This window comes from Trachymyrmex cornetzi, unplaced genomic scaffold (assembly GCF_001594075.2).
Source record: "Trachymyrmex cornetzi isolate Tcor2-1 unplaced genomic scaffold, Tcor1.1 scaffold67, whole genome shotgun sequence".
NCBI classification, from domain to species: domain Eukaryota; kingdom Metazoa; phylum Arthropoda; class Insecta; order Hymenoptera; family Formicidae; genus Trachymyrmex; species Trachymyrmex cornetzi.
Genome location: NW_017299992.1, coordinates 3,331,780 through 3,342,875, shown reverse-complemented (window position 1 = coordinate 3,342,875; position 11,096 = coordinate 3,331,780). Strand labels below are relative to the sequence as shown.

At 35.6% G+C, this 11,096-nt stretch overlaps 3 protein-coding genes across 3 annotated transcripts in view; 2 read left to right on the top strand and 1 right to left on the bottom strand.

Annotated features, from left to right (window-relative positions):
- Positions 1 to 1,541, top strand: part of pelo (pelota mRNA surveillance and ribosome rescue factor) — a 3,369-nt gene extending 1,828 nt beyond the window's left edge. The window contains exons 6-10 of the mRNA XM_018517209.1: positions 333 to 473; positions 555 to 777; positions 869 to 1,061; positions 1,159 to 1,265; positions 1,404 to 1,541. Of these exons, the coding sequence (XP_018372711.1) occupies positions 333 to 473; positions 555 to 777; positions 869 to 1,061; positions 1,159 to 1,265; positions 1,404 to 1,501 (762 nt within the window). The 3' untranslated portion in view covers positions 1,502 to 1,541. The remainder of the gene's footprint in view (positions 1 to 332; positions 474 to 554; positions 778 to 868; positions 1,062 to 1,158; positions 1,266 to 1,403) is intronic.
- The window catches only part of LOC108767361 (probable serine hydrolase), a 21,571-nt gene extending 10,892 nt beyond the window's left edge, over positions 1 to 10,679 (bottom strand). Inside the window, exon 1 of the mRNA XM_018517212.1 lies at positions 10,674 to 10,679. The gene's annotated coding sequence lies outside the window, so the exon portion shown is untranslated. The remainder of the gene's footprint in view (positions 1 to 10,673) is intronic.
- Positions 2,195 to 4,711, top strand: LOC108767359 (pescadillo homolog). Its single transcript, XM_018517208.1, has 8 exons — positions 2,195 to 2,226; positions 2,357 to 2,590; positions 2,650 to 3,157; positions 3,249 to 3,388; positions 3,473 to 3,732; positions 3,813 to 4,000; positions 4,086 to 4,288; positions 4,374 to 4,711. Exons 1-8 carry the CDS (start codon positions 2,203 to 2,205, stop codon positions 4,632 to 4,634), a joined length of 1,818 nt encoding a protein of 605 aa, XP_018372710.1. The 5' UTR covers positions 2,195 to 2,202; the 3' UTR covers positions 4,635 to 4,711.
- Positions 10,680 to 11,096: the final 417 nt, after the last annotated feature.

Genomic DNA, 11,096 nt, shown 5'->3' with positions numbered 1-11,096 from the left:
CATTTTCTTATTTTTACCAACATGAGAAAATACGATATTAAAAAATTCTGAAAAAATTCTGAAAATATTCTCAGAACTTTATGAGAAGAAAATAAATAATTTTTGTCTTTTGCAGTTTTTCTATAAAGTTGATAGTATTTGAGTAAAAAATTATTCAAAACCAATATGCAATTTTTAGTAATTAATATCTCGTTAACTATTGCTAACACCGCAAAATGGTACAGGACTTTTTGATTCAGTATAGGCTGTTCTACCCACGTATGACAAAAAATGCGGTAGTCGCCAAACACCCTGTATATTTGGTTATAATGCTTTCTTTTGTTTTGTTTTAGAATGCTGATGTAGCCGCTGCCATTATGCAAGAAGGCATAGCACAAATTTGTTTGATAACTTCCAACATGACAATAGTCCGTACAAAAATTGATCAAGTTATACCAAGAAAAAGGAAAGGAAACGTTTCACAACACGAAAAGGTTTGAAAAACCTTATGTCAACGTTAAAAATGTTTTGTATGGATAAACCTAAACAAAATTTCTAATTTGATATATATTTAGGGCTTGACACGTTTTTACGAGAGCATTATGCAAGGCATATTGAGGCACATCAATTTCGATCTAGTGAAATGTGTTATCCTGGCTAGTCCTGGTTTTGTGAAAGATCAATTTATGGATTATATGATACAACAAGCTGTTAAATCTGATAATAAAGTTATTTTAGATAATAAAAGTAAATTTTTGCTAGTTCATGCTAGTTCAGGTTTTAAACATTCATTAAAAGGTACCGTATAGATATCTATGAAATCTGAATGAACATAATATTTGAAAAGTGTCATTATCTTTATACTTATTCTAATTCATCGTTATAACAGAGGTTCTAGCCGATCCTGCTGTAGTTTCCCGAATTTCTGATACCAAAGCAGCAGGAGAAGTAAGGGCTTTAGAGGTATTTTATAATACTCTTCAAATGGATCCTGCTAGAGCGTTTTATGGCAAGAAGCATGTTGAAAAAGCCAGTGCTGCTCAAGCAGTAGAAACTCTGCTTATATCAGATAAATTATTCAGGTGATTTTCTTAAACCTATTACTTATTGCAATATTAATTTTATAATTAATTTTATTTTGTAATATTTTTTTTGTACTTTTGTCAAATCCGTTTTCAGATGTCAAGACATAGCACAGAGAAAGGAATACGTTGAGTTAGTTGAAAACGTGAAAGACTCGGGTGGCGACGTCAAAATATTTTCGAGTCTACATGTTTCGGGTGAACGTAAGTCTTATACATATAAATGATACAAATGATTCAGCTGAAATTTTTTAAAATGTAAAGTGCTTACTAAAGAAACTTATTATTGTGTGTCCTAATAAATTTATTTGTATTAAAATAAAATTATAATTTTCTTTTCAGAATTAGATCAATTAACTGGGATAGCAGCTTTATTACGTTTTCCCATGTCGGAACTGGAAGACGAAAGCGAGGATGATAGCGACTCAGAAGAAGATTAGAACCATGATATGCTAACAATTTTGTATATATTTGTGCTGTGCGCAGTTAAAAATATCATTACTAATAAAAAAAGAAAAAGTAACTTTTTTATTTATTTCCCAAGCGTAAAAGTTTTACATTTTAATTTAAATTACGTTGCAATTTAAAGGAATTCCATTTTTAAAGATATTTCTTGCCCTAAAATTGCTTGTTCGTATCGCTTTTTCTGTTGTGTATGAGTATTGAAACGGAAATTATACGATATCAATGATACGATTTTTCTGATTGGTTGCAGAATCGTATGACGCACATCGGATGTAGTGTGAATCCAGCATAATATCACATTGAGCGGTTCATGCGGCAGCAGAACAAAATTCAACCAATAATGAAATACTTTTATATTTTCTGCATGATATCTGTTTCTATTAATACTTTACGATTGGTTGAATTTTGTTCCGCTGCCGCAAGAACCGCTCAATATGACATCAGCCGCAGGGTGCTACATCCAAATCCAATCAAATTGAATCGAATTTGCTATAACTGATAGGGAATTTTTTTAATGGTACCTTTGGGACAATTTTCAAGATCATTGGCAACACTGCTTCTCAATACTCTTTAGGAGCATTTTACACGTGGTGTGTGTGTTAATTTTTTATACATTTTGCACGTATCAACACATATTTTTTAAATATTTAGGTATTAAAATACAAAATACATCACAATGGTTGTAATAGGTAAAAAAAAGGTGAGTGGATTTTGAAATCTTTCATATAATACGTCTTATTATGAGTAGACGAGGTTATGCTAAAATTTTTGCGGAAATTTAATGGAACGACATTCTTAAGAATTAAATCAATATTTTTTAAAATTTACAGTATCAGAGTGGTGAGGGAGCGCAGTTTATGACGAGGAGGGCTGCTCTTAGAAAATTACAATTAACACTGAATGATTTTCGTAAGTTATGTATATTGAAAGGCATATACCCAAGGGAGCCACGCAATCGTAAAAGAGCACAGAAAGGTGAACCCGGCATTAAAACCTTATATCACAAGAAGGATATTCAATTTTTGATGCACGAACCGGTCATATGGAAATTAAGAGAATATAAGGTATAACAACTTATTGGAATTAAATGTTTATATTATGCTTTATAAGTATATATTTTTAGATTTTTAATAGAAAAATTGGACGAGCAAAGGCAATGAAAGATTTTGCCAAAGTAAAGAGATATTTGAGTAACCATCCTACGTTAAAGATAGATCATATAGTTAAGGAGCGTTATCCAACATTTATAGATGCATTGCGTGATTTAGACGATTGTCTGACTCTCTGTTTTTTATTCAGTACATTTCCATCATTGCCTCATATACCGAGAGATCAGTCATTACTGTGTAAGAGATTAACAATTGAATTTCTTCATGCTGTCATCGCTGCTAAAGCACTGCGAAAAGTATTTGTATCCATTAAAGGATATTACTATCAGGCAGAGATAAGAGGACAAACGATAACGTGGATAGTACCACATCATTTTTGTTTTGAACCTCAAGCAAAGAACGAGGTTGATTTTAAGGTCATGTCTACATTTGTAGAATTTTACATTGTGATGCTTGGTTTTGTGAATTACAGATTGTATCATACTTTGAATTTACATTATCCTCCCAAATTGACAAATTCTGGTGAGTAAAAAAAATCATTAATATAAATTATTGATATATTATTATTTCAAGTATGAGAAACTTAATTTAAATTAAATATTTTATTATACAGAGAAGATTGAAAAAGCATTAGTTGATGAAGAAACATATGTCTCAGAGAGAATAAGTGCATTAAATGTTTCGTTGGTTAATTTGGATTCTTCAGTTCCAACAATTGAGGATGACAATATTGAAATAGATCAATTTTCAAATGTAAGTTTAAAATGTTTAATTAATTTTATATTCGGTAATTTTATACATATAAAATCTAAATACATTATTGATTATGCTTTTTAGGAGACAGATGCTGCCAAGATAGAAGCTGTTAAGGCAGAAGCTGAAAAAATAAGGAACCTGAAAAATTTATTTAAAGGCATAAAAATTTTTATTAATAGAGAGGTTCCTAGAGAGCCTTTAGTATTTATTTTACGTTGCTTTGGCGGAGAAGTATCTTGGGATAAGTTACTGTTTGTCGGAGCTACTTTTGATGAGAATGACGAAACAATAACTCATCAGATTGTAGATAGACCAAGCATGATTAAACAATATATATCAAGGTACTATATCTGTTTTCTATTAATTTATTACTTTCGTGCATATAACATTTCTGAATTATTAATATAATTTTTATTTACAGATATTATGTACAGCCACAGTGGATTTTTGACAGTGTGAACGCGAGAGAATTGTTGCCTATAGAAAAATACTTAATGGGTGTTATACTTCCTCCTCATCTCTCACCATTTACAGAAGGTCGACAAGATCAAACATACATTCCCCCAGAAGAGCGTGCTCTCATGGACCCTGATTATAAACTAAACAATTGTATGATTTTGATTTTGGATGAGTATATTGAAATTTTACACATAAAATTCTCTATATTTAATTCTTTATGTTTGATCTCGATTAGTGGAAGCAGATTCAGAAGAAGAAGAAGAAGAAGAAAAAGAAGATAAGAACGAGAATGAAGAAGAGAATATTGAAACTGAGAACGATTTGAGTTCAGGAAGCGATGAGGAAATGGAAGAGGAAGAAGAGAGTGACGATAATGATGTACAGATTGATAAAGAAAAAGAGAAAGAGAAAATGAAGAAACAAGCTCAGTCACAAAAGGTTTTGTTATTACAGTTTTTTATATTATCTCTTGAGAGAGAAACAATCTAAATAATTTTTGTTATCAATATTTGTAAACTTGCAGAAGAAGATGAAAGTACAGACTGGTGAGATTTTGAAAGAAAATCCATGGGAGAAAGCTCGACTGGAGAAGCAGGAGTACCGTCTCAGAGAAAAGATGATTAAGAAGAAACACCGTAAATTGTACCAGAGTATGATGAAAGGTAGAGAAGGGAGAGCTAAAGAAATTTGGCTCTTGCGAAAGAAGAGACGTATCCACGATGCTAAAGAGAAAGAGAAGCGTAAAGAGCAAAGAAAAGCAAATAAGGACAGATCTAACAAATAAAGTAGGAACGGATTGTTTAAATTTAAAATAAAATATATTTCCATCCCATTTTCCCTATTTGATAATAAATATAAGAATAAGACATGTTATAATGTATATTTTATTTATGTTAATGTGCTACGGTTATTTTTCATGTAATAGCTGTAAGATTACATTAAACTTTTCTACTTGAATGAATATTTTTACGTATATATATATTTTTTTTATATAAATCAGCTGTGAGGTATTCTGTAATTAGGTGTAATATATATTGAATAATTACAGTTTACAGGATGCAGAGACGCTCGTATGAGATTAGCTTCTCCGCAAATCGATAGATACAGTTATGTATAATGGCAGATGCTTTTTATCTAGTCCTCCCACCGGAAGCCTACGCGTTTGGCGATCCTGGTCTTTTTCAGCGAAGGACTTTGAAGGCCAGTCCACCCACGCAGATTGGCCCACGCAAAACTTTCTACATGTATGAGTCGGATTGCGACTGTTATTTATCCGTGTACGTGCGATCGTAGAGATCGTTAAAATTCGAAATCATTGATATTATAATTCTGACATTTAAATGATTTATTTAAAATTGTATTTCTTTCTAGTGTTTTTTATTAAATCTTGAATTTTCGAATATGCCGCAATCCGAGCTCGATAATAATCTCTTTTTCTTTTAATACCATTTATTTTTTCGCGATTACTTCTCGCCATAGTCTCCTTGCGCCATGCCTCTATAAAAATTCCTTTGCGTCTGGTCGATCTCCCACGAACGCGGTAGAGGTCGTACGTTGATCTTGAGGAACTGCAGAGTGGAAGGTTGCTTGTAATGGAACATGTTTCTCATATTAGGTTGCCGATACTATCACGCCTGCGACCGTCCCCGTGACTTTCGCTAGGTGAATCTAAGCGAACTAGTATCGAAGGACAAAGTCATTTGATAGCGGATACATTATTGCCAGTGCATCCGGCCGCACTCTGCGTACCAGCCGCGCATCACCTTGAATCGAGCCTCCGGTGTGACGCCGTGAGTGGGATGCAACTGAAACGTGTTTCTGGAGCTGCATACTTCTTCATAACGAATTCCCATTTTTATGTTTATTAATAACCGAGAGTACGCATTCTCTGATATTGTATTTGAAATGTCGCTGAAAATCGAGGTTCACTGCAAATTCAACATTGAATTATCATCATGTTCGATGATAATTCAGATTTAATTCTACAATCGTAATTAATTGTGGATATATAACAATTAACTTTAATTACAACAATTAATAATACACACACACACATACACAATTAAGGAAAATTTCTAAAATGGATGAATTTTGCCATGTTTTTCACTCGATCGTTTGCTTTCTTATTTTTCGCATATGATCGACATTGGCGCGAATGTAAGAACATTTTTTTTTTTACCCAAATATATTTTTTCTTGCAAAGTGAGAATCGGATTTACCGTTGCTAAACGTATGTACTGTCATTGCAATTTTTGCCCACTCAGCACACCACTCAGCGCGCGACGCAAGCTTCAAGTTTGGATGCCAGGCACGTCTTCTTTACGTGACTTGCCGCCTGCTAGTCGTTCAATCACTTCCAAAGTCTTCTAGAATTTCCTTGAGCTCGTTCCCAACATTCTTCGTTAATCTTCAATCTGCAATATAATTTTGATGCAGATCTAAAAGCAACACCTGATGATGTTTATTCACGAGTTTCTTCGGATCGTATAAGGAAATGCTGACAAATTCCATTCGATCCGATTCGCATTCTTATCTTTATCTAATCTTTAAGACATCGTGCTTCTTTATTTTAACGTGAGAGGAAAAATTGAACGATGTGTGTAGAATAATTATTTAATTTACTTTAATTTCCACGGTAAATTCTTTACATTCATTTTGCGTGTATTCTCGCAATGTAATGAATTATACGTTGGTTGTATCTTTGAATGGAAATTCTTGAGAAAACGGGAAGGAAATTCGAAAGAAAACGTAGCCGCGATCACGAGCTGCGCGCGCGGTCGATTTCTTTGATTATTTGCAGTGGTGACTGCAACCGCGATGTTGGCCGTCACGACAACGAGGAACTAACGCGGGTGAACGAGCGCAAGATTTGTGTGCGTGCACAACATAGCGTGTGTAGGTATTTGCGCTGGCCGCTGGCTGCGTGGCACATTGGGCGCTTACGTCATTCTTGCTATTCCTGTTCCAAACCCATCTTCGTCCGGCACATCCTGAAAAACGTTACCCGTAGGAATCTGCGTGGCTGCGTGCGAGCATCTTTCGAGAGATTCCTAATCGTCTCTCTCTCTCCCTCTTTTTCTTGAATCTTTCTAACGCCCTATCGAGTGACCTCGACGACGTTCCACCGTCTGTTATGGGTCTGCAAATCGCGGCTTCGGCGCCGCGGCAATGCCAGGATACGCCCATATCGTCCTTTTACGCAAAACCGACGTGAGAATAAATATCCTTCTCCATTAGGCAGGGTCGCGAATTATTAATTTAATTATCAATAATGGAGTTATGATCCAAATTTCCTTTAATCTGCTTTACCTCAATTTACTTTAATACGTAAGAAGTTATATTCTGCTACTGTCATCTAGTTTTACCATTCCTATGGTTATTCTACGTTTCTATTTTCCCAAGTGCATTGCATGTCACAAAAATTATTTTATTACGCTAAAAGTCGGAACTTGTATTTCTAATTGTAAATTGCCTTGAAGTTGTTATTGTACAGAATGTTTTAAACATTTATTCTCTTCCCTTTTCTCTTTATTTCTAAAAAAAGAAGTTTATTTTTTAATATTTTATTTGTAGGATTTGTGTGTTTTCTGTATATAGTAAGAGTATATATAAGTTTTTTAAGACATTTATATTGCAATCGTTAAACGACTCATCTCTGCGACATTTCGCTTTTTCTGCGAAAAGAAAATATCGGCACTCGATTTGGCGCGAGATGTGGAGGATAGCGTAGGACGCGCACGAGCTGCCCACGTAACCATAATACACCAGGCTTACGAAATGTCGAGGGTCTCGAAAATTCCGTTCGGCGAAGCTGCTGATTTCGGAGAAAGTGTCATTCGTGCAAGTACCTTATTCTACAACGCTATATACAGCAACAGTGTATCCGCTAAAAATGATTCAATTTAAGAATATTGATAATACTTATCGAGATAATACATTTGACAGAAAATTATACGTTTTATTTTTAAGTTGCGAGTAGCGTAAGCGTTTTATAGAAAATTTATCTTTATTTTTTTCTTTAATAAAATGAAAATAATTTTTTGTTTTTACTCGTTGAAAACTATCAGAAAAAAAAATTTATTATAATAATAAAAGTTAAATATAAAAAATTTAAATATTCTCGATGATTTTTTGTAAATTAAAAATAGAAAAAGATTATATATATATATATATATATACACACACACGTATATAGTTTCAAAAGTGAGAAAAATCAACTTAATATAAAGTATATAAAATCATCCATTTTCCTTTACATTACAGGATTCTCTTTTGGTAAGAAAAATCGCGCTAGAGACCTAGCTGCGAAGTCAGACGTGATTATAGCGAAGGAATAAAAATTAAGAAGGCAGTAAACGAGTGCTCATCATAAGGATAAGCGAATAATTACGCAAGCAAGGTAACTACGGGATAGTGTCATTAATGCGCATCACGGCGAATAATGAGGTGTATTGAGAACCGAAAGTAAAGTGGCTTCCGTTCCTGAGCTTCCGTCACGCGGCGTAGCTCACTAGCTGAAGGATCCGTACATCTATCGTGTCCGTGAATCCTTCGGTCGTTGATTCTAGTTAAGAATAACTCAACCAACGCAGTAATGAACATAAACATTTTGGCGCCCTGAGTCTGCTGTACTTGCCGTGACATCATCGCCAAGCGATTCTTCGTCTTATTCGTCTCAATCATAGTTCGATAACTTTTGAACAGCGTGACGTAATAATTCATAAAAAGAAAATAGACGTTAATTATTATAATCAAGTTTGACGCGCACGAACAGCATCTGGTAAGTCCGTCACTCTTTCGGTGACTAATTCACATAACGCTCCACGTGAATGGACCGATTGGTGCTACTCGGTGATTTCAACGCTCGGCCTAAAAAAATATCGCCTTGGATGCAGACTACTCTCTTGACTTATACGTGATGTCATCGTTTCTTCCTTTTTTCGAAAGTGCTTCGTATCTCTCTAGTAGGAAAAAGAACACAATAGCGTGAGTGGCGCCAACTATGCTAATTTGAATTCGGTACACAAACCTAATAATAGCACAAGGGGAGAAAAGAAGTAAGTTATTTTAATCTCAATTAAATAACACCTTCTTTTATTTCTTCAGCTTTTTCTTTCCTCGTTAAATCAATTCAATAAGACAATGAATATAATTTACGCGCGTGACGAAACATGTTTGGTAAAAAATGTTGGATTGAATTGCCTTTCAATCGCGTCGTCGATTGGTTTTTGTGTTTTCCTCTCGTACGTGTGTCGCGCGTGTCTCGTTTAAAATTCAAAGAGCTTGAAACTGTTCGGCCTTATCATGAAAATGGTGAGCACGTTACGGCATCGACTAATCTAGGAATTCCTGTTGCACCCGCAGCCGCGGCATTGTTGCGCAACTGTGCAGAGTGCGATGATGAATCAACTTTGGCGGATCGGCGGCGATCATTCACTGCGCCGCGGCGCGGCCGGGAGACAGACGCGTGCCCAGCGCCTCGTTCGCAAATTGGCCAATTATCACGGTAAAACCATGTTCTATCGACGCAACGGCCCGGCACGCACATCGCTATCGGAATGATGCGCGCTGCTCGGCGCGATGCGATGCGATGCGATGCGATGCGATGCGATGCGATGCGATGCGGCGAAAATACCGCTTAGGCCAAGTGTTTAGCTTACTCGCCAACGATAAATATATCTGCCAGTAATTGCGTATTTCTTCTCTCCTCCTTGCTGTTTCACTCTTCTATAGCCTCGTGCGACGATTCATGGCAAGGCAAGCCTATTCTACATACGATAATTATTTACGTAATAAAGGATCCCGCGGTATATATATATGCGCGACGTTGAAACTCGCGGGATCTCATCGACGCGATATCGCTTAATGTAACTTGTAACCATAGGGGAACCCCATATAAGATCTCACCACCCGACCACCGCGCCAACGAGTTTATGTTTTACCGGAGATACTTATCCCGGCCTCGCGTAATCACGTGCCTATACGTTGATAAATGCGGACCTATTACAAATTTCGTTTGCTTATATTTCACTGCGGTCGTTGTCGCGTCGATACGACATGTTATTACACACTTAGATAATTATGGTAAAATTGATCTTCCTTATCTCTTGATATATGTATACATTCATCTGTCATTCGATTTGAACTTGACGTACGAATTTAAATTCATCGCTATACTGAAAAAAATCACGTCACGCAGTTGCATGATGAAATCATGTAATTAAAACATTTAAATCACGTAACGGATTATTCCAAATTAGAACGTAATTTTTTTTAAGTACGTGATTTGAAAAGTCACACACACATGATAGTATGTTCTTTTTTCTTCTATTTTTATCATTCAATTTTTTAAAATTCGGTAACGATAAAATTACATGATGGATGAAATTATTTCTAATATCATGTGATTTTTCAAATTACGTCATTTAAAAAAATCGCGTACTGACTTGGAACAATCCGTTACTTACATTCCGTGATTTACATGTTTTAATTACATGACTTCATCATGCAACAGCGTGACGTAATTTTTTTCAGTAGGGATACACGTAGATGAATAGACTGCGTATTTCCTAATCTTAGCATCTGTTTTATTAGAAAGAATTGATATCAGTATCTCTCTTCACTTTGGAAAGAGAGGCCAATATATTTCAAGCTATCTCACTCTTTCCAAGCCGAAAGTGACAATTTTATATATAGGAATGCATAATCTATTCTTGTTACGCCTATGTTTGAATTTTAGTGTTTTGTCATTTTTCAATAAAAAAGAAAGCCAAAGAAAGCAACGATTTTGGAATTATCTCAATGATGAAAAGATAAAGAAAACATATTTTTGTATAGCCTATATAATGTTAAGTATAAATGTTAAGTTTTCTCAAAAGTGATCGTTATTCTAAGGAGCTAAAAGGATAGACGACTAAAAGGTAGCATACCGGCATCTCGCATATGCGCGGACACGTGCCCTAAAAGACACCGATTGCGGCTGTTTGCAAGGTGGTTTTACAACAAATGCCCAACCACCGCATCGGAGCTTTTGAAATCCGATCGAGTCGATCGCCAGCTCGCAGGTCTCGGTATAGGCGGATGAGACGCGTTGTCGAAGGGAATACGAAATGAACGCGCTTCGTCGCGAACCCGTTACCCACACCATCAGGCATCAGGAATCGGCTCGCGCGCGAGCGCGTCTTGCAGGAATTCATCGGACGTTCGGAAGGTATCTTCTTACAGGGCCGTAGATATACTTTCGTTC